General features: G+C 39.9%; 3 protein-coding genes and 1 non-coding gene across 9 annotated transcripts; 1 reads left to right on the top strand and 3 right to left on the bottom strand.

Moving 5' to 3' along the window:
* Window positions 1–219: 219 nt before the first annotated feature.
* On the bottom strand, window positions 220–7466 carry LOC135336798 (procathepsin L-like). 3 transcript variants are annotated; one of them, XM_064532665.1, is made up of 10 exons: window positions 7118–7466; window positions 6677–6850; window positions 5069–5183; window positions 4573–4682; window positions 4208–4360; window positions 3864–3985; window positions 1394–3219; window positions 1173–1276; window positions 906–977; window positions 220–524 (listed from the first exon to the last, which is right to left on the bottom strand). In XM_064532665.1, exons 1-7 carry the CDS (start codon window positions 7454–7456, stop codon window positions 3120–3122), a joined length of 1113 nt encoding a protein of 370 aa, XP_064388735.1. In that variant the 5' UTR covers window positions 7457–7466; the 3' UTR covers window positions 220–524; window positions 906–977; window positions 1173–1276; window positions 1394–3119. The 3 variants fall into 3 exon arrangements, with proteins under 3 accessions (XP_064388735.1, XP_064388734.1, XP_064388733.1); XM_064532664.1 differs by lacking the exon at window positions 1173–1276 and having other exon boundaries at window positions 1394–2711; window positions 2776–3219; XM_064532663.1 differs by lacking the exon at window positions 1173–1276.
* Window positions 7467–7471: 5 nt separating this feature from the next.
* On the bottom strand, window positions 7472–22518 carry LOC135336794 (armadillo repeat-containing protein 8-like). 4 transcript variants are annotated; one of them, XM_064532657.1, is made up of 20 exons: window positions 21172–22518; window positions 20965–21048; window positions 20632–20827; window positions 14587–14660; window positions 13672–13743; window positions 13386–13528; window positions 12826–13016; window positions 12574–12654; window positions 12123–12198; window positions 11716–11806; window positions 11265–11401; window positions 10931–11052; window positions 10565–10737; window positions 10311–10479; window positions 9904–9996; window positions 9525–9598; window positions 9034–9307; window positions 8379–8454; window positions 8005–8092; window positions 7472–7656 (listed from the first exon to the last, which is right to left on the bottom strand). In XM_064532657.1, exons 3-20 carry the CDS (start codon window positions 20806–20808, stop codon window positions 7614–7616), a joined length of 2154 nt encoding a protein of 717 aa, XP_064388727.1. In that variant the 5' UTR covers window positions 20809–20827; window positions 20965–21048; window positions 21172–22518; the 3' UTR covers window positions 7472–7613. The 4 variants fall into 4 exon arrangements, with proteins under 4 accessions (XP_064388727.1, XP_064388726.1, XP_064388729.1 ...); XM_064532656.1 differs by having other exon boundaries at window positions 20965–22518; XM_064532659.1 differs by lacking the exon at window positions 20632–20827 and having other exon boundaries at window positions 20965–22516.
* Trnav-cac (transfer RNA valine (anticodon CAC)) lies at window positions 13125–13197 on the bottom strand. The gene has a single exon. It is a non-coding gene; the product is annotated as a tRNA-Val (tRNA).
* LOC135336797 (uncharacterized) lies at window positions 16963–18531 on the top strand. The gene has a single exon (XM_064532662.1). It carries the CDS (start codon window positions 17048–17050, stop codon window positions 18398–18400), a length of 1353 nt encoding a protein of 450 aa, XP_064388732.1. The 5' UTR covers window positions 16963–17047; the 3' UTR covers window positions 18401–18531.
* Window positions 22519–22999: the final 481 nt, after the last annotated feature.

Here is a 22999-nt window from a genome sequence, read left to right as displayed (position 1 = left end):
ATCCGTTTCAAATCCCTTTTATCTATGATTGCAAATTTTTACCATAATATTGACCTTAAACGAGCATCCGCATTAGCAACTTCCCGATCCCGGAGCGAGTTTTGAGTATAAAAAGAGCTGCCCAGGACGCGACCTTTGACCCAGAAAATTTCATTCAAGCCTTAGTAACGAGCTGTTTTTTTCTCTTGCGCAAAAGCGCTCAGAACCCATTCATACACACCGTGAACACTAAAAAAAAAACACACAGAAGGGAGGGGAATAACATTCCTGGTGGGTTTTCTTCTTTACCAGAATCAAAAAGACAAAAATAAAAATTTATGATTATGGCTGACAAATAAATAATGCTCAGGTAGGTCTGTAGGTACAGTAAAAGGCTATGTCTATTCAGCTCCAGGTTAGCTACAGTGAGCATTACTCCAGTGAACTCTTCCAAAGAGTTTTCCTTGCTTTCTTGCATATAAATAGACGGCATTGAGGCTTGAGACTACGCCATTGTGCATTGTAGAAAGTTGACGAAATTGATTCTGAAAAAGAATTTATATCAGCATTAATTAATGTCAGTATATCAAACAAATGTTTGCTATCATTTAGAGTTGTAGAGTAGGGTGCAAACAAGTGAGAGCTCTCCCGGGTAGGGGTTGGTAGTGCTGGCATCATTTTGGGGAAGAATTATGCTGGTATCATGGGAACATTAGTGAGAATAATAGGCAGGTTTTGGAAATACAGGTCAGTCGAGTCAGTAGTATAAACATCTGTAGGCCTGATGAAAGTCGCGAGTACATGGGATGTGGAATAATGTGGGAATGAATAATAGAACTACCAACCCCTAGCAGTGAGTCTTCCTCCAGAAAAGAGGCCAGAGAGGTAACGATATAATTATTGCTTGATACAGTAGTAAGACTTACATTTTCTATATACATAGGTTGATGCCAGGAAGACTGTCCTGTCAACAAGTGAGGGTAGTCCTTCAAAGCGACCTGAGAAAAGATGAACGTTATTAATAATAATGACTCTATGTATGAAGGTTATTATACAAATGTCATGGTGGCTATGAGCATGATGACCCACTAGTAATTGAACAGAAAAAACACCCGTCCATTTTGTCACTAGTCCCCCACCCTTCACCACAGCCACAACACCCAGCTGCTGTTTGTGCGATATTTAAAACTTACAATAGTAGTACAATCAATTTCCGTTCTTCAGGAGGTGCTTGGACGATACCCGAACCCACTAGGTGTTCCCTGGCCTTACAGACTTTCAACACTTCACTTCGTTACTATATCCATGTAAAATGAAATGTTAATGTTAAAAAGCACTCGTAGGTCAATAAAGTCACCTTACTGTATACTATAATTATACTACTTACTTTTATACTATAGACTAGACTATTTACCTTCTTCAACAACAACATCAGTTTGCCAAATCTTCATGTTTTCCAAGGCCAATGAACCTCTGGCAGCAAGAAAATTAAACGCTTAGCACTGTCAATTCTATCAACAAAGACCTGCTTGGTATCTTCAGTCTCGAACCAAAGCTCCTGTGGACCCCAGTAGGCTTCTTCTGAGGTTGAGAACACTTAAACTTTTGACAGCCATTTTTTGTTTTAAGTTATGTCATGTCTACTATCTCGTGAGAGCGCGGAAGAAGGCGTATCAAAAGAAGACCGTAAGAATGTAAAGAATGTGCATTATACTGTCAAGGGCGTCTTTTTGCAAGACTCAAGTAAATTCATTTTCGCCATTTTCCCGTTGCATCCGGTCGGAGCTGTCCTGGGCACGCCTTTTTATAGTCAGCATGCTCGTTTAACATAATGGGGAATGCTCGTGAATCGGGAATGATTATAGTGATTATGGTGATATTACACTCACTACAGTGATGACACCCATTATAGTAATTGCACCCATTACAGTGATTACACCCATTAGGGGAATGATCGTGAATCTATAAAGCAACGATTAGAAAACAGTATTTTTTGTCGCCTTCGAAAATCGCCTACAAGTTTTATTTTCAACTACTGTCTCATTAGTATGCAGTTAAAGCAGTTCAGTGTCTGGTTCGCTCAAACAGCTCATTTTTGTGTCCACACACACACATGCACACACCCCTGCTGCGCACGCATGGAGTAATAACAGCAACAAAATGCTCATAGCATTCACCCCGTGCATTGAGCTTCATCACTCAGCGGCAAACAGATTATAACTTTTTATCGTAATGACCTCAACATTATGACCTCAATATTAGAATGATTGTGAAACTAGAAAAGCAAAGACAGTGTTTTTTGTCGCCTTTGAAGATCGCCTACAAGTTTCAACTATCATGCAGTAGAGTCCATGAAAGTGTCTAGTTCACTCAAACAGCTCAATTTTGTGTACACAACACACACACGTGACCAATCACTCTATATATCCCTGCGTGCTGGGCACAGCATAGGGTAATTTTATAACATATGCATGGCCATGCAGTCCTGTATATATACTATTATAGTCTAGCAGGGGGAATTATAATTATAGATCTAGTAGTATATACATATTATACTGTACAGTGTATGCATGTTAAACAACAGATTTGACTAACCTCATCCCAACTCATGCAGCAAAATCTTTTGACAGCAGGAAAACTCGTCTGCCCGATGCATGCTTGCACTATATATATAGCTTCTCGTCCATCATGTAATGAGAGGAAACCCAATAGGTGTAGATTTTATACAGCAGCTTCAGATAAAATTAGGTACAATCATGATATGTACATGTAAGAAAACCATACTGAAATACTCACCTCTAACTATTGCATCCTTCATGCAGGACAGTGCCATAATAGTAGATCTATAGGGCTAGCTAGCTAGTGTCAACACTTATACACGCATAATTATATTCTATTTTCCTACACAATTCCACAGCTGCCACTCACTAGAATTAGATCTATACTGCACCTAGTACCTATTCTTGGTATCTATATACACTGTGTATATATATATAAGGGCAATAAGACATCACAACAACTACAAATGCAACATCAATAACGATAACCACTAGAAACACAACGAGCCGTTTGAGTACATGGAATGCTCTAAAGCGAGATGAAAGATGAAAATAATGATCAGTGACAGATATATAGAGTAGCTACAATAATGGGAAAAGTGCTTGAGATGCAATTCCACACTGATTATTGGAGTTCCTAGTCATCTTTATGTAGCCGTCTTTGCCCCATGATTTACCCCAGCTGTGTGTGTGTGTGTGTGTGTGTGTGTGTGTGTGTGTGTGTGTGTGTGTGTGTGTGTATGCGTGTGTGTGTGTTAGAGCTAGTGTATAAATAATTATGTGCATGTATAGTAGACAAAAATGTTTGCACACAGACACTAGCCTCGATTCCAGACACTAAGCAAATAAGCCATACGCAGTGGCGTTATCCAGCTAAGGGCTCAGGGCGCTCTATATAGCACCCCCTATAACTTACTGTTATCTGGGAGCTATTTATAAACGGTGCATGAATAGCAGACTGAAAGCTAGATCTATAGCTAGAGCTTTTGCACATCTAATGGTTAAGACCACACGTTGCACATCTAATGATTAAGACCACACCTTAAAAACGTTGTCATGCGCAGGGAAAGCGGGTGTGGCTTCCTGTATGTGGGCGTCTCAAAATTTTCGCACGCTCTCACGCACCCTTGTACTGCATTTCCTAAAAACGCCACTGATACGTATATACCGTGTAGTAAAACAAAATGCTGAATGGAACCAAGAATTTCTGAATAAGTGGATATTGTATTAAACATGTACCATTCTACAAAGGACATCCTTGCAGCATTTTTATGACACTTTTCATTCCCACTACTTACACAAGTAGCTATATGTATGTATAGTCACCTGTTTTTTAACAGCCAGTAGTCTTTCCCATATTCGTCGGTGCCGTAGCCCACCACCAGCAGGGTATGAGTGAGGTTCTCCGAGGAGCACTCAGGCTCATCGTAGATACCATCCTGGTAAAACTGCAATGTGAGTAAATTCCGTAAAAGATTCAGATGGGACTTTAGAGGCCGTAATCTCAGATGGACAAAGGCAGAGTTGAACTTGGAGCATAAAAAATGTTATAGCCTCATGCAGATCACATACACAATACACATTACATTACACGGCAATTAGAAGAAAGTAAAGTAATGATCACCAATATACCAAAGAGAAGATCGATACTCTAGTTACCGAGAATATACCTGGAATGAATAATGTTTCGAGTCAATTCCCACGGTAACTGGTCCAACCAATCCAACTGCAGTCTCTAGGTCACTCTCCATTCCCCTGTGTATGCGCACCATCCCAGTACACGCGCTAGTTGAGCCACTGAAGCTGAACTGACACAGCGATTGCTGCGTGAGGAACCAACATTTATTGCTACGTACAGCATTACAGTAGAGTGACTCGCAAACAAAAACACATTTTGTTGTATAGTGATCAACAATGGCATACGTCCATTGCTGACAAATACAGATTTCACCACAAGCACCAGAATAATATTACATGCAGACTATCCCTACAACTGTACTGTATCTGTACACCAATGAAGCCAAACTCTACTCACCCTGGCAAAGTAGGGGTAGGTGGTCTCAGTGTCCAATCCTCCACTGTCAATGATGTACATTAGAGACGAGAGTCTAGAGCCACCACTGCAACCACGATTACCATACGGAACTGGGTGTGTGTGGAGGGGAGGGAAATGGCGTAATGTGAATGTCTAAGTGTGCCCAAATGAAGACGGAGGCTTTGTTGGACAACAGGATAATGGTGATACTCTGAGTATTCATTGTTGAAAAGGGAGTATATTATAGTGTTAGAGAATGTATAAATGTTGTGTGGGGACGCTTCACTATTATAATATCTGATATACACATACTAGTCTGTACAATACAAAACACCATAATCTAATTACATGTTTACATTGCACCTACGTACAACCATGCATTAGTTTAAGTTAAAACAAATTCATTCACATTAATTTAACATGAAGAATTAAGTATGATCCAGTAATCAAGTGGACATAGCATGCTCGTACGTACAACCCTAATGAAGTAGCTCACTTGAGCAGTCGACAATGTTCTGCTCACTGAGTTGCACAATCTTTTTAGTGGCCAGTGCATTCATACTCTCCAGGGCACCTGTGATAGCAAACGCATAACAACTTCTGCACCGACCCTGCAGGGATATCAAAGTTCGTCAAGACTTAAAAACCTCAATATACTATCACAGAGTGTTCTGAACGTTAGAGTTTGGGTTAAATGATTAACGTATATAGTGGGTATAATTATTTCGAGGGTACAAACTTCCGTACGCACATAGTGGAGAGCCATTCTCAGATTAACGTACAAATAATAATGGTCATAATTATTCTCTCCATTAAAGGTGAGAGGCAAAGCTGCAACAATTGTAACACAAAGGCTTCAACAGAGGTACATTATACACATAGAGCACTGTACGTGATGTTGAAAGTGTGCGTAAATCAGCACAAGATGAATACTAATTAATCATATCCAAACACTTTTTTATTGAAAGTGTGCGTGAATCAAGATAAGATGACGTTAATTTATCTGTTGATGTTGAAAGTGTGCGTAAATCAGCTACTAATCAAACTGTTGATATTGGAAGAGCACAAGATGAACGTTCAAACCCTGGTGACGTTGAAAGTGTGTGTAGGATAACATAAGATGACACCATTGATGTTGAAAGTGTGCGTACGTAAATCAGCTACTAATCGTTTGAAAACTGTTGATATTGAATTAAAGTGTGAGTAAATCAGCACAAGATGAATACCAAACGTTCAAATCCTGGTGACGTTGAAAGTGTGTGTAAGATAACACAATTATTTTATCACCCGACAACACGTGACTTATTGTATAGTGTGTAGCTTTTTCAAACAGTACGAGCAAAAACACATGGGGCACTTGTGTCACCAATTAATGAAAACAATAACTAACAGGTGACAACACGTAAACTACATCTTCTTGCATCAGTAATAATTATTAGGAGTGCTTGGTAAAATTCATACTGTGCACGTGGCTTCATTCTTTTTTTAATTGGCCACGCACTCCTATCACTGACCCAAACTATATGCAGGGTGTCATACAGGGGGGAAACCCCCCTAAAATTTGCATTCAGGTACTAGTTGGGGTCCATAGCTGGAAATTTTACATACTAACAGGGTATTGAAGATCCTTTTTTTAGCAACATTTTTACTTTTCTTATTTACCCCCTCTACTTCAAAATCCTGTATGACACCCTCACATGCCAGAGGTAATTCCCTTTCCGATCACTTTGGGCGTATGGCAGGTAAATATGGTGAATGAGGCTATTGAACTACGTATTATTGGTGATTATTATAATATGACGATCATGCTGCATGACATTATTGATCTCTATCAAACAGTGATTTTTAATTGCGACCCTCCTTGTTCACCAAATCGTTAAAATTAAAACCAAATTTACCCGCTATACGGTGCAACAAAACATATTACATTGACCATGCAGAGCAGAACCTAGCATGTATACCTTGGGCAACTTCGAACATATAAATATAACAGGTGCTATAAAGATTAACACTCCATACAACCTTCTCAAGTAGAGCTCTAAAAACTCAGCAACTCATCATGACAATACGACAGCGTTAGTATTATGTAAGCACTTAAACTAACCTGATTTTTCACATCCGATACAATGCCTTGGCTCCTCCAGTTGATTTCGACTGGCTGACTTGTGTTAGCAAATTCCTCCGGGTCGAAAAAGGAGACCCATGCTAAGTGCTTATTTGGGTCTAGGTAGTGAGCACCATCTATGCACTTGGTGTAGTACAGATACTCTTCAGCCGACTGTGGGTGTGTGTACATACATAATTATATACATGTGCAAGTGTACCAACGGCGAATAGCTAGTGTATATAGAAAAAGAAGAGCAAAGATGCTCAGTTTCTACTGGAATCTTACTACAGCCAAAACAATAGAAGTTGAACAATGTAAACTGTACTCAAACATTAGATCAGCTTCTTGGCTTATGTATACAAAAACTATTAGCAATGTGTGACAGACCATGCACTAGTGTAATTATACCAACACAAAAAAGCAAGACGGGAACCTCACCAAGTCTCCAAACTGATTCATGGCTAGGTTGTACCCAAACACATTCTTGAACTGGTTGTGATAGTCAATGTAGACTTTGTTGGACTTCCACACAGCGAACCTTTCCATATCCCTCCTGTCAGTGGGATACCGTTTATTATGACTACGTTTCCATAGTTGCCATTCCCCTCTCAACACCAGCTCACTGTGAGCTCTCTCAAAGTATGTGTGGTTGATGAGGTGCAGATAAGGCTGTAGTCTCTCTGGTAACTGGGTCTTTGGGGCAAGGGCTAAAGCTAAACTGGCTAGGGTAACTAGACAAACAACTCTAGCTATGACAACATATGTTGAAGCTGCCATTACTTTTGACTAAACTGAGAGAAATTCTTAATATTTAATGAGATTCATCAATAATTATTATTGACACAAGTACAAATTAAAAGCTGTGTGTGTGAATGAAATTGGCCATTCAGAGAGTTGCACAGGAGTACAATGGTAAAAGAGGGTTGATCATTCATCACAAACTATGGGACATGAAGTGTTCAAGGACTTCCTTCACTCTGCGCATGTGACAGTCACATGTGTGTGCAAAAAATAGGAGCAATCTGTATCAAGCTGCTATACATAGTGATACTACATGTACATGCATGTACATGCATGTATACATCTACCTAGCTATAATTATGTATCACAGGACATGGCAACAACATTAAAATTGCTATGATGAGTAGGAGACCCATACACATCATCAGTGAAATTGACCAGTAACAAGTCAAAAGAGCATTTTCATTCCAAAAAATAGCGTTACGGAGTAGTATACTAACAGCAACATATGTGCACAACACAGACTGTGTATACCAATATCAGATCACCATGGCTACATGCACAAATTAATGTATGAAACTCACTGTGTTTGAAGCTTATCACTTCTCTCTAGTTTCTGCAGAGCAATCTTTACTCCATACTCCTCTAGGCAGTTCTGGCGGTGGACGTGGTCTATGCACAGAGAATTTAACTTATACATCAATACTGAGAACTTTCATTTGAAACAAAGAAACTTTAACGGCAACAAGATAGACCCATGCAGATTTTATCATTGAAACTCATAATTATTATGGATACACCATTTACTGTAGGAATTTAATACTGGTTAGCGATTGTTATAAGTTGCCATTGACACTGATAATTAAAACAAGATGACACTTCATACGATTTACTGCACTCTATAAAGAAAAGGCCTACATGTACGTGTAAAGATTGGACACATTTGTACCGTCTTTACCTGGCAATGTTGAGTTGGCTAAGTTCTTAACGACCCGGCATGCAGCCAACAGAACTGAGTTGGATTCATTATGATGCTGTAAGGGGGAAGGGAAAAACATTGTTACACCATGTTGTATCATGGCTAACTAGGGTGTATTTATTTCTATACCTGAGGGCGCAGCCTGCATGAGATGCAGTATACATGCATACTAGTAGTAGGTACATGCATGTATACTAATCATAGTGCACATTGTATACTATATAGTACCGCATAGCCGGTAATTGTTGTTGTCAAAATGTTTGTATATAAACTACCAAATTTATAAATATTTGTGCAGCTCAGAATGATGACATATACCTATAATTATTGCACACAAAGTTTTAATTTTCGGATGATGATCTACAATACGAAAATTTCCACATACAAAAATAACCCGCTATACGGTTTATAGTATAACTTATGATTGTCCTTGCAACCTAAAATACCTAATGAAATATCAGCCTACGTTTCTTACATTACTTTGAGAGCCAAGTGCTATGCTAAATATTGAGCTATTGCAACAATTTGAAGCACAATGTACGGCTAGTTAATTAGTCACACGTACAAGGCGTCAACGCTTATATATACAATGGATGCACATTATGCACTATTGTTCTGACTATTGCTTGCTTACCAATAATCCACTGATGCACCTCATGATATCTTCAGAGCCAGTCAGGAGGTCACGACCTTTCACTGACAAGTTACACACATTGACTAGCACACATAACACCTGCTCTCGAATCTCATTGGACGGATTATCAGTCAGTAACGTTACCATGGCAGCCAAAAGACCACTTCCATGGTTAAACACTGCACTTTCAGCATCGTCAGAATCATGAATAATGTTGATCAATATTCCGAGAGCCTTCATTGTTAGTTTGGTGTCCAGGCGAGGAGAACATAGCCTGGGTGCAACAGTCAAAGGTGAAAGGTATATAGTGCGAAGTTTGAAATCAAAATTGTACATACTATTATTTTCTCTGAGAAGATTAACTGCAGTATAATTATAATAGATGACTTGACTAATCAAAATGATTCTGATTTGGATACAATCCACCTACACGACTGTGTTTAGAGCTTCAACACGGTGTACATGTAGAGTGCACTAGAAATTAGACTCACTGGAATATTCTCTGGTATCCAAAGGACTTAGTGACTCGAACTCTGACCTCTTTATTACAGTCGTAGGTGGCACTCTACATGCATGAAGCAAAGATCGAGGTCACTTCAACAACTTAAAAATAAGAACTGGGGACCGAGGACCATTACGAGTGAGAAATTAAACTTGTATATGTACTTAAATTTTACGTTCACCTCAATACAAACTCTGGATCGAAATTAATGCATTATAATTATAGCTACAATCACATGAGGGGAGGTATATACATGTACATGCAATGACACTCAGTAAACAGGTGTTCATTAAAGTACACATGTCATGTGCATGTACAGTACACACATGGTCATACAACAGTACAACCTTTAGCAGCTTGAAGCTCACCATGAGAGCCCATACTGCGTTGAGTTGTATGGTGGAGTTTTCATGGAAGGAGAGAACAGAGAGTCTCTCAATGATGCCTCCCTCCACCAGTTTCTGCAAGGGGCGGGGCAGATAGCAAGCACACGCAGATGGTCAGACACACGTGAAACTACATGTATCTGTACATGCATGTACGTAGGACTTAACAGGATTCAAATTTATAGATCATGCAGTTATGTGTAAGTACCTACATGTACATGTACGCGTACTTGATAGTTGGGGCCATTTGAAAGTAACTGCAGCACACACACACACACACACTGTACTGTACAAGTGCATACACCCCCCCCCTCCTCCAAATTAATTGCACAGCCACAACCGAACAACGAACCCTATCACCGAACACAATGATACAGTGAATCGAGTACCTCTCTGCTGGGAGAGAATGCCAGGAGTAGGTTGCACATGACACCAGTGGCCATGACCAGCAGCTCCTCTTCTGCCAGACAGAGCACTTCCAGACAAGGCTGCCACATCTCACAATCACTCAAAGTGGTCCGCAAGAGCTTTGTGGAACGAGTGAGGCTATGGAGACATCTACAATGTGTGCATGTATTTGTGTTAATATAGTCCATGATCTTATTGATAATTCTAATCCATGCATGTGAACAATAAGACTCACTTTCCCGCGGCCACTCTGACGTGAGAGGGACCCTCCCTCAGCGCTTGAGTGACCAATCGAATACAACCGTGTTGTGAGGCGACCTTGAGTCGTATCTCTTCCCTGGACGAGGCCAGACTGCTCAGAGCCTGGAACACCGCCCCACACAGACACTCAAACTGAACCAGGTGATCCTGTACACAGGGACAAAAGTGCGACAGCGGTGTTTATAGTTTGCACATACAATAAATCGGTTGAAGTGTATACTAAAATTGATCAGGAGTATGTACGTTAAAAACGCTTCAAAGTATTGCACTGATATGTAATAATTATAATAAACTTCTGATCATACATAACACCACATGGCTAGTTACAATAACTATTAACCTCAGTGACCATTTCGTCCTCTGGGTCAGGTGACTGGGTAAGGTAGTCCACGAGGGTGGGAATGAGTCGGTCGGACTCAGCACAGAGCTCTTGGAGGGCAGGGTGGGGGGCCGTCAGATAGGCTATGGGGGTGCACGACTGATTAAACTATTCATCTAAACACAAGAATAAAATCGTAATCCTCACAGATAAACTTTGTGGTCGTACAATCCGACAAAATCTATGACTGTATAGGTCTACACGTGGATCGCATCCATGCGGTACGTGTGGTATAATAATTATGAAAAGGATATGACGGAATATGCACTGTCAATCGTACGTCAGTAAACCTTACCAAGAGCGCTAATAGCTGGTGTCCTGAGAGAGAGGGGGAACTCCTTCTTGCACAATCGGATAAGGCCTGGTAGTGCCCTCAGAGTGATCGTGGGGCTGTCCGGGAGCAAGGACCCAGCAAGACACAGATTTGTCAGACTGTGAGTATAATTATGTGAGTACATAATATGTACATTGTACAATCATGTAGGTACAATCTCAGGAGGTATCACTAATTACAATGTAAATATGCGATATGGTAGCTAGCTGCTCGAATAAATGCTATTTATTTAGTTGTAATTTTTAGCACTAGGATACTGACTACGATATCAGTATCCTATTATTTTATCAGGTGACATACAGCTTTGGTACGTGCATTGTACATGCACTGTGTGTAAACGTGCATACTTATGTAGTACATAGTATGTACAATTTAATTTTCAGTACAACTGACAGCTCTAGTTTTGACTGACCATTGAGCTGCTGCCAGTTTTGTTTCGTTGCCGTGGTTACAGGTTAGTACAGTTGATATTGCCGATACTAGTGGCTGTCCATCACAACAATCTGTACAAATACACCACACGAACTTATGATACTAATACTGTACATAATAAGTGGGCTAGTACATTTAATCTGCGTACTCAGGGTTAGCGGTAAGGTACCTTCGTATAAATCACACTGTGCACTGTACAATAGAGAAATGTCCTTGTCTATGCGTACAAGTACATACCAAACCTCAAACCTCAGAACAAAAAAGTAGGACATCCTCTTTATATCTACATGTATTGTACAATGGAAAAGGGCATTCTATACAGTTTCTACCTCCATATTCGTACACTACACAGCATGGTGAAGGTTGACTACACTGCAGTATACTCACATGTGGCGACCAGCTGTGACGAGTGCTTGTTCTCGTAGACTAGTGCAGAGAGACAGCTCAGACAGCACTGAACACTCTGGGTGTGTGTGTGTGTGTATGTGTGTGAGAGTGAGTGTGTGTGTGGGAGTGTGTGGGAGTGTACAAGATGGTGTTCCAACTACATGTAACAATTAAGGTGAGGATTTAACGTTGATTCATGACGATACGGAATTCTTCAAATTACAATCTTGATCATCAATATAATTACACAATTATACTCAAAACTACGAAATCCAACATGACGATATGGAATTATTATCCAAAATCTTGGTTTTAATACTGAGGGCCCGGGTAAAGGAATTAAGCCAGAAACCTTGAAATGATTACGGCTATCACCGAAGAGGTCAGATGAGTTGTGCTACATGTATATGTACGCTACTGTACAAGTATTTTGGAATTGAACAAAATTCACTTTTTCTGCTCCTGACAAGAGACAGTGTGCGAGAGAGGTGATGGCCCCCAGTGAGCACAGAAGGTTCTGATGGTCGGGACACTGCAGACAGGGACACAGTGAAAAGTAAAATTTCTTAGCATTGCTGAGTTCATGCATTCATAGACAGTCACATGTGCAGCATGTCCACATTATTGAGAGCTCTTATTACCCTAAAGTGATACTGCCAACATTTTTTAAAGACGTAAAGCTTAATCGATAGCTAGTATGTACCTGGCAGGCTTTAGAAATAATCATTGCTGTAGACTGTGACACTGCAGGTACTTCTGAGAGCAAGGATATGAGTTTCTTAGCAACAGTGACATCATCAAACAGAGGGGAGGGTGGGGCGAGACCAGAGCCATACAGAGTCCGTAATGTACGGATACACGCACTCACTATACTTGAGTTAGAGTGACTTAGTCCTGAATGAAAAATACAATATTAAATTTTTAGCATCACTGAGAATTAGTGACGAGCATGTGAAAATTGCATGATATAATTATAGTCAGTGCATGGGGAAACAAAATGAATGTTACTGCCTGGGATCGAACCAGAGACCTTGTGCGTGTGAAGCACACGTGATAACCACTACACTACAGAAACAACTGAGAGTATGGATACATCGTATGAACAGCTAGCACTCCCAGCTATTATGGCAGTGAATGAGAAAGAGAACTATTATGGTAGTGAATGAGAAAGAGTACAGCTCAAACTGACCATACATGAGAAGGGGTAAAGTAACTAACGAATAAGGAAAGTCTCCCTGGCTGGCCATGAATTAATGGACCCACCGTTAATGAGCAGGGGCAGTGCTTGTGTGGAGAGGATGACAGATACGTTGTTGGCTAATCCATGAGAGAAGCTCCCTAGAGTGACCACCACCTCATGCACTAGCTCTACAGTCGATGTGTCGTCTTCAAGCAGACCAACAAGCCTGCACACACACACACACACACACACAGAAAATACAATCATGTATGTAACTCTGAATAATGAGCTTATACAACACTTAAGAGGTCCATTACAAGTATTGATTGATGTACGCATACTTTAATGCAGTAAGCTATAGGAAAGTACCTTGGTATGACCCCCAACATCATGAAAGCATTCTTCCTCTTTTTGTTACCAATGATGCTGTTCTTAATCTTCCTGCAAACACAATGGATGTTATAATTATTAAGCCACAACAGGGCCGTGTGAATAGACCGATCTATGGTATTGGTATTAGTACCAAAGCACTGTCACTGTGTATACACTGTACGTTAGTTAGAACCACATACTCAGCTTTTAGATACCACGTGTAACGGTAAGTTTCGTTATTGTTACCCAGTTGAATATTACTTCGTACTCTAAATAATTATTTGTACAGCTCAGAATATTGTCACGCCCACATCCTGACAACTGACGTTGAACCTATTGTGCAAAAATTATCTATTTTCGTATTAATGCTCTAAATACGACAAATACGAATTTCCATGATGTATGAAAATAACCTGCTGTACGATTTTGCAAGCATCAAATAATTATGCGAACTTTGTGACTTAGCAAACATTTAATGGCAAAACATAAACCGCATGGTAATTAAACACGATCTTTGCCAGAACGCAATAGTTTATCGCAAAGGGTCAATTTTTCTGCTGATTCACCAGCAAAATATTCACGGTAATAGAATCTATGGATCAAGTGGAATATACGGCACTAGATGTGGGCGTGGCAATAACGCTAAGGGTTAGAGTTAGTGTTGCCACTTGACAACAAGTCTTGTATACATCTAAGTGTGTCCCATGTGTTGGTAGGAGCAATAGTGCAATACTGTACGGCTTCAAGAGACTTTGAGATCATAAAGGTATCAATAAACCTTTCAATTGTGAATCGTGGAACGTTTGCTTTTGTGTACCAAAAGCATTGGTTTCCAAGTACATCAAAAAGCAGACAATTGCCGACCGTGAAAAACTAATAGTAGGCTATGTCAGAGCTATCACACCCTCTCACCTGGTGCACTCTAGCCGCACCGCCTGGTCGTGAGAGAAGAGACCATCCACCAGAACTTGGGGGGAGCCCCCCACCTTTAGGGGGACAAAATTATATTAATTGTATACAATCCGTACACGTAAATGCATGTAATTCTTTAATCAAATCATAGCTCTTGTCTTTGTGTATCATATCTACACGTCCAAAACTGGATAATATCAGAACTACTTCATTCTTCTCAAGCCACATGTGCTGGTCACTGTTCATGTTCACACCCACTTGACAAAGAACAAACTTTGCTGACAGAGCAGAACAAAACAGCACGGTGTGTTTACCATGCCAGACCCTTCTTTTAGTGAAGGGGCGGGGCAAGTGAGACATCTAAAAGTAGCGACAGTTGCGTCGACAATTAATGTCACGTCCTAAATGAAGGTGAATCATGTGTAGCCACCCTAGCCTCGAATCTAGCCTACTGGAAAATATTCTGATATCGAGGCAAGTAGACTGAGTGGAGCTACCTCCCGAATTTATAATAGATGCGACCCTCTAAATATGCGACACTAGGACTTCTTTCAAAAGCGATCTCTGGCTTCAAAGTCTTACAGTAAATTGAGAAATAAACTTGCACATAGACATTTATTTGTCCTAGATGGAATCCATATAAAACATTTCCAACAGGGGCTATACAGCTAGCTAGATATAAGGCTATAGATACCTGGCTCTCTGGCTCTCTGTAACCTACCACTTTGCTTGGCATGCTATATATCTGATCTTGATCTCACACACACTGCACACTAGTCACACACTCCAGCTCCACAGACTCGTACTCTAAGAGAGTTCCCATTTTGTGGCAAATGTCACTAGATCTACATGTATAATTTATATCTGCCACTTCACTTTTAATAGTACATGTAGATCTATAACCCTTTACCTAAACAATTGAAACTCACAAACATGGAATGCGCATGAATATCATTAATTTCACAACATTGAGCAAGTAAATACGTACCAGGTTAGCCTCGATTCCAGGCCGCTTGTTCAAGCGGCCTGGAATCGAGGCTAGTACCAGGTGTACACTAAAACCATTTTTTTTCTGCAGATCTTGCACAACACATTGTTTTTCCCCCCAAAAGAGCTCAGTGACGACCAAAGCACGTAATCTATGATATGAGAATAGAGACCGAGTGTTCGGCTACTGGTTCTAATTTTTTATTGGTACTGTTTGTAACCAAAGCTGGATGCAGTTTCATATATAAAAGATGTGGTATTTCAAGTGCATGGGCTATGGTATAAGCTATAATATAATGGCATTCATTTCATATAATCTACAGGTATAATAATATATAGGGCTATAATAAATTTATTCACTTAGTTTTGTCATGCACACAATATATAGTAATTGTAGTGAATGAATTGTAGTGAATGGAGATATAAACAACACATTTGAAACTGCATAATTGAACTGCATATACCTATGTATCTACGAACAATAAAGATCAACACATGCATGACTCCAAATCAAACTAAACTGCATTTTTTCCGTCTTCTTCTACACATTTTAACCCCACTAGTACTATCCCTCAACCCAGCAAATTGATTTTTGCACTTAGAATGGAAGTTTTCGATCCAATTAATACCATCCAACAGTTCTGCTTTCTTGGTATGCCCGACCGGAATGATAACAATCGTTTTAACAATATCTTCTGGCACCGATAAATATCCTTTCAGATATTCTCTGATACAGTCACTCCATTGTTGTATCTCCTGCTGAAAAGCGTCCTCCTTTTTATCGCTTTCCCATTCAGGGCGGTATTTATCAATGATGTTAGCAAATGTCAGAGCAATAATTGCATTCTCCCAGTACCTAGATCCAAAATACGTAGTTAACTTCCTCATAGCACGTCCACAACTCTGATCGTCATATGCAAAGCGAGTATCAGTGGACTTGATACAGTGAACGACCAAGCCTCTTGTGATGGGGCATTTGCGTAATTTTTTAAGAGCACTCTTTTTGAAGCGACCAGGAGTATCCCATAGAGTAAATCCGATCGTCTTATATTGGTATTTGATTGAAGTCACTTCTGTTGTGTCTACATCACAAATTCCAGCATGTTCACTCAGCTTAGGCCTACGATTTCCAGTAAGGCCATCAATTAGAGTTGACTTGCCGGTACCAGTGACACCAGTCACTAGAATATGATAGACACCAGACTCTTCACTGCTTGCACTGCTTGTACTGGAGGAAAAATCTTCCCTAGTTTCTGAAATAGATGTAGGGGTACTTGATGCCATAATTATAGCTGTAGTAGAATAAATGAAGCTAATATAGATTATAAACCTTACTAGTACAGACTAAGCAGGAAGTGTATGAGGTCAAAATTGCATATAATTGATGCATTCAGCATTACTAGCCATAGATCGAAAAATCATATTTGACTGGTATATATATACTACAGATAGATCTAAGTGCTAAGATAAAACAATGGCCACAAATAGCCAGAGAATGAGAAGCACTAATGTACCAGCTTGTAAACTAGCTAAAGATATGACTGTCGACAGTATAAGAGTTCCAACCCTTGAGTTACATGTAACTGCAGATACGGCTTTCAACAGTGAAAAAGTTGCAACCCTTGAGTTCACTGCAGATACAAATGTTGGCAGTATGAGAGTTCCAACTATTGAGTTGACTGCAAGTAATGTCAACAGTATTGAGCTAGCTGCAGATACAAATTACGATGCGCTATCAGGATCCGGCAAATCAGACTGTCTTCGTGAACCGACTGAAATTGAATCACTGAGATGTGGTGAAATTAATCCCAATTGGAATGAAAAATTTATTCCTCTGGAGACCGAAAAAATCAGCCAACAAAGAGTTACTGAGGTATACGAAAACTGTACGACTGTAAACATTATGATCACAGGACTGACAGGATCAGGAAAGTCAGGACTAACCAATGCTTTTCTTGGAAAGAAACGAGGAGAGGAAGGTTTCGCTGAAGAAGGAAGTGACATCAGGAAGCGATGTACAGTGAGAGTAGAAGGTCGGCAGGCATGCAGAGAGCAGCCATTTTCATTAAAAATTTGGGACACACCTGGACTCAAAGATGGCACTAAGGAGCAAGAGAAGTACCTGAAGGAAATGTATGTCATCTGGAAGCGATATAGTTTTGGGGACCTGATTATCTATTGCATCAAAGTAGACACACGCTTTGTCAGTGGCAAACATAACCCGAATCTTAAAGCTATGAAGAAGCTACAAAAGAAATTTGGGAATGAGTTTTGGAGAAAAACAGTAATTGTCCTCACGTTTGCCAATCTTATAGAATCTTTGAATCCTGAATGGCCTGACAATCACGAAGAGAAAATAATGGCATTTCAAGCAAAAATTGACGAGTTCAAAACTCAGATCAGAATAAACCTAAAAGATTACATTGGAGTAGCCACGGAGATAGCTGACAACATACAAGTAATCCCTGCTGGTTATTCCACGATCCCTCTTTTATTCGACGAGCGACGCTGGTTTTCTCTTCTCTGGTTCCAATGCCTGAACACCATTCCAATCAAGAAACAAAGCGCATTCCAGCAGGTGTTTCAGGACAGAATTGTTCGAGGAAGGGAGGCTGATGTACGAGGCAACGAGCGTAAAATCGTACTCACAGATGCTTTTGTTCCAGAAAAATTACTAGAACTAGAACGAACGTATGAACTGCGAGGTGGATTGATTGGCATGCTTGGAGGCCCATTTGCGTTGCTTACAGTTCCACTGGGAGTTGTGTGCGGAAAGAAGCACGCAGAGGCAGTGCATAAGAAGCAACTCAACAATACCGAGAATTAGTTACGATTACTTGTATTGCATGAGTACTTAGACTATAGCACCAGACTGTATATGTTATAGCACTACTGTTTTTTATTTGTGGGTGTTTTGTGTTCAAGGAGTGCTGCAATAATATTATACTGCTTTCCCTAGCTGGGGAAACAAGAAAGCGGGGAGAATTGACAGTTACTAGGCACGGACGAGTGATAATCATCAGTATCCATGGGACAATGCTTAGCAACCAAAATTCAGGTTGAATCTGCGCATGCGCGACATGCGGTTGCTTTGTCAATCCGTTACAGCTGTGTATAAGTGGACCATGTTAACAAATATGATTGTATAATAGCAGGAGTGCATGAAGAAGAGTATCCAACTGTAGCAGTTGTAGTGTAAATTAACCACGTTTCGGTACAAGTATGTCATACCACGTCACTATCATACCGCATCTTAAGTGGGTGCGTAGGTGTAGTGGTTAATCAATTAAAAATGATATCACGCATGTGGTTTGTACTCCAGCCCACATTTAATTTGCTAACAGTTTACACAACTACAAGTGTTAGTGACGGAATCAGTCCGAAATATAGAATGGAATGTGCGTGGGAGTCGCATACTCCTCTTCATACACTCCTGATAGAATGAAACCTATATATAATTGACTTGACTTGAATTACATACAGCGCAACATGATATATTTAGCCATCGCATAAATATAGCGTAGTTACAGTGGCGGATCCAGACAGGTTCCATGGGTTCCATGGAACCCCCCTTTCACACAAGAACACACTGGAAATCAACTTACCAAGCTAGCAACTCAGTTTGAATGATCGTGACCTGTGTAGTTACTAGGCTGATATTTCATGCAATTTATATGTGGGCAGGGATCTCTAATGCGCATATGCTCATTGCTTAGGAAAAGTGATTTGACCTTTTTTTCTCAAAATTCCTGGATCCGCCACTGACTGTTAGTATCACACTACTAGCACTTAGGCCCTGCAATACTGACGATCAATTGGATTGGAGTCACACCAGTCGCTCAAGATAATCTAGCACTGCAAAAGTTTAAAAAACATGATAATTACAGAAATCTTATTTCACATAATTATACTCCGACAGTGATTGGTCTTCTCTTTGACCATAGACATGCACGCATATACTGGACTGATCTTACGTCTGACTTGGTATTACATGCACATCTTCTTGACAATAAAATTAATACTAACAGAGCGACACAGTTGTTTGGTAGTTTTCCATTCATAATTGTTGTAATTGTGTTAATAGTGCAGACAACTCCACACAACAACAATGGGGACAAAACCACCGTGAATATAGTACAATACGAAACCGATATATACGGTATTTATAATTATGCATAATAATACCCTTTTGCATGGAAATGCTATCTTTTATTTAGCTGGTAAGAGTATCATCCCTTCTAATGATGTATACAAGATAGCACTTCCATGCAAAAGGGTATATATAATTAATATGCATAATTATAAATATCATATAGCGGTTTCGTATTGTACTATATTCACGGTGGTTCTGTCCCCATTGTCGTTGTGTGGAGTTGTCTGCACTATTAACACAATTACAAGATAGCCTGCATTATGCACTGCTTAATTAATAAAGAATCCAATGGTATATGAAACTATATATCCTACTTTCATGCAGGTGCTATAGGATATTCCCAGGGTATAACTGTGACAATTCCCCCTGATATTTTAATTTCCAGACATGTTTGGTATCATGTAGATAATTTTGTGGCTTGTTAAAAAAGTGAGTTTGAAAGTGAGTTACCGTGCATGGTAGGGGAGTAGATGCTCATGCAGCGTAGCATATTTTGCATAATTATAGCCAATCACATAAACACTCATACTTATGGTTACTATAGGGAGATTTATGGCAACGTAAACCACCTAGCCCTTGGGCTTAGTGGGTTTACTGCCATAAATCCCTAGAACCATAGCATAATTATATGACGAAGTTATGCTAAACGTAAGACACTTTATTGAAATACGTTACACGTATTTCCAATAACATGCATCACCCAGTAATAAGAGAGCAGTTTGTGGGAGTACATTTAACCACAAACATGCAAACAATTATAACCACAGAACCGCAGGGCATTCAAAACGCAACATTACTTTACTAAATACAGTCGGCCAGCATCCATGCATATATGACATTGTGGCACAATACGTATACACTACACAATCATTGTATAGGTTACCGTATTTTTTTATAATGTATACCGAATACATGACAGTGTACATGTATAGAAGCTCCATGTCCAAAGTATAATCGCGGCTCCTAAGAATGAAGTAGCGAAATCGAGGCTTTATTTCATTATGCCCTCGAGGATAGTAACCATCTATTTTGCCAAGCCCCACTTCAATAAAAGCACCAACCATCTTGTTCTCTTTGCCCATCACTAGAAAACCATAATTGCTGGGGAGAGATGACAGAGAGAAATTGATCACCTGAGATCGCGAATCACGTGACTTTCTACAGCCTTATAACTAGCTGTATACTATAGCTACCATGTCTATCGATTAATGAATCATTTAGACATAATTATAACTCACATTTCAACACAGCAATCTTATTACACCGTGTGTGCGCTCATGTGAAGCAGCTGTAGAATGATTAGAGTGTCTGTCCGTTTGTGGCTGTGTGTGCAATTAGGACAAAGAGATAAGTTGTTAATTGAGCGAACTATAGACATGCATGCACTTTCATTGGAGTGCTTTAACTGCTGATATAACATGAGTGGTTGAAAAATAATACGCTACCTATAATTTTTATGCTTGAAACTTGTAGGCAATCCTCATATGGTGACAAAAACAGGTTTTATGTGCCGATATAGCTCTATAAGTAAACAAGACGCTCAGGAGAGCACTTATACCCCGCGCGCATTAATAAGGTCTTTTTCTGGCGACCTAGTTGAGGTTATCTAGTTGAGGTTATCTGCAGGGAATGAGTACACATGGATGGCTTTAGAAAGCCACAATGATCAGATTTGGGGGATGCATGCACCAGGACTGTGAGCTTGTATGCATGTAGCCTCCTTCAGAAGAGCGGCCTGGGATCGAGGCTAGTATGCATGAGGGCGAAACACTGTACATGTACACTGTATAACACACTATTATGTACAGTACAGTAATTGTGCCGCATAACAACATTGTATCTATAAAATAACTTGGCTGCTTTCTTGCACATGATGACGGGTCCGAGCTGACAGTGATCTCCCACCAGGATCACTTGCTTGGCTCCAAGCACGATATAGGCACCATGCACTCAGGCTCAGTAGGCTGCCTATAGCAGTGACATGCACGTATATATATGCATGAATGTGACAACAAGCTTGTTGTGTACTGAAAATGTGATGGAAAATATGAGGTATTTTATTTTGCAAGTGCTTCCCTAGTGATGTCATTAATCTCAGGTAATTGGAACACACTGAACTTGATGCATGGCCTTCAAAATTATTGTGAAGTTGTAATGTTCTCAAAGTAGTAAAACCCATGCTACTAGTAAGCCCTATAGAACATGTTAAAATCAGGCATGCATAAAAATTATATATAGTAGCTAAGAATACGTTGAAAAGCCATCTAAGTACCTTAGCCATCTTGAAAGCCTGTTACCAGCTAGTGGGTTTCATGTGCCCTTACAGATGCAACATAATGATGTAATTGGTTTAATAACTGTAATGTTTTACTAAATTAATGATCAATCGAATTGGATTCACTCCGAGACACACGAGTTACTCAAATAGACTCCGAGATAATTCAGCATCGAAAATTAAAAAGCAAAATCACTGTAAGCTAGGCTGTTTTTGTGTACATTATTATTGTGAGCGCCAATAGACTGAAAGTCTATACCGGACATGCTGATCTTTATCGCTTTACAATAGTACCAATACAGCCACAGAGTTCAATCAGTTTGTACATTCTAATACCCACATTGTGTACAGTTGTTTCAGGGACAGATAGTAGTGATACAACCATATAATTATGACGTGTACTTGCATAATTATAATTATGGTGTTGTAATAATATTAGTTTTACTGTCAGCACTAACAGATTAAATGTTCATTACTGCTTGACTGCATTACTGCATATGCATGGTCTTTATTAGCCTCGATTCCAGGCCGCTTGAACAAGGCCTTGTTGAAGCGGCCTGGAATCGAGGCTAGGTCTTTATCCCATCAACACAGCTACATCTTTCGTTTCGTTTCTACATGCATTCTACTCATTGTGTACATGCAGTAATTATTGTGCTGCATAACTAACATTGTATCTATGAACTATTAAACTTAATTGGTTGCTGCTTTCTTGCACAATCATGATGACAGGTCCGAGCTGACAGTGATCTCCCACCAGGATCACTTGCTTGGCTCCAAGCACGATAGGCCTCATGGCACTCAGGCTCAGTAGGCTGCCTATAGCGGTGACACAAGTATGAAGTATATGCATGCATGGTAATGTATGACAACAAGAATTTGTTGTGTGAACATGTGAGTGAGGTATTTTTTCTGCATGTTTTTTCTTGATGGCCTTTCAATGTATTCTTGGCTATAATTATGCATGCCTGTATTTGAACATGTTCTAGCTTACTGGG

This window comes from Halichondria panicea, chromosome 6 (assembly GCF_963675165.1).
Source record: "Halichondria panicea chromosome 6, odHalPani1.1, whole genome shotgun sequence".
Classification (NCBI taxonomy): Eukaryota; Metazoa; Porifera; class Demospongiae; order Suberitida; family Halichondriidae; genus Halichondria; species Halichondria panicea.
Note: the sequence above shows the minus strand (reverse complement) of the source record. Positions and strands in the feature narration are given on the sequence as shown.

What these genes read in the sequence shown, in the direction of transcription:
- LOC135336797 (XM_064532662.1), top strand. Translation starts at nt 17,048, where the DNA reads ATGGCCACAAATAGCCAGAGAATGAGAAGCACTAATGTACCAGCTTGT.
- LOC135336794 (XM_064532656.1), bottom strand. Translation starts at nt 20,808, where the DNA reads ATGGGCAAAGAGAACAAGATGGTTGGTGCTTTTATTGAAGTGGGGCTT. An exon ending in ACTGCCCCTGCTCATTAACG is followed by an intron (nt 13,017 to 13,385) that starts GTGGGTCCATTA and finishes TTTTTCATTCAG; the next exon opens with GACTAAGTCACTCTAACTCA. An exon ending in TCTTGTCAGGAGCAGAAAAA is followed by an intron (nt 12,199 to 12,573) that starts GTGAATTTTGTT and finishes ACACACACCCAG; the next exon opens with AGTGTTCAGTGCTGTCTGAG.
- LOC135336798 (XM_064532665.1), bottom strand. Translation starts at nt 7,456, where the DNA reads ATGGCAGCTTCAACATATGTTGTCATAGCTAGAGTTGTTTGTCTAGTT. An exon ending in GAACATTGTCGACTGCTCAA is followed by an intron (nt 4,683 to 5,068) that starts GTGAGCTACTTC and finishes ACACACACCCAG; the next exon opens with TTCCGTATGGTAATCGTGGT. An exon ending in CCTACCCCTACTTTGCCAGG is followed by an intron (nt 4,361 to 4,572) that starts GTGAGTAGAGTT and finishes TTCCTCACGCAG; the next exon opens with CAATCGCTGTGTCAGTTCAG.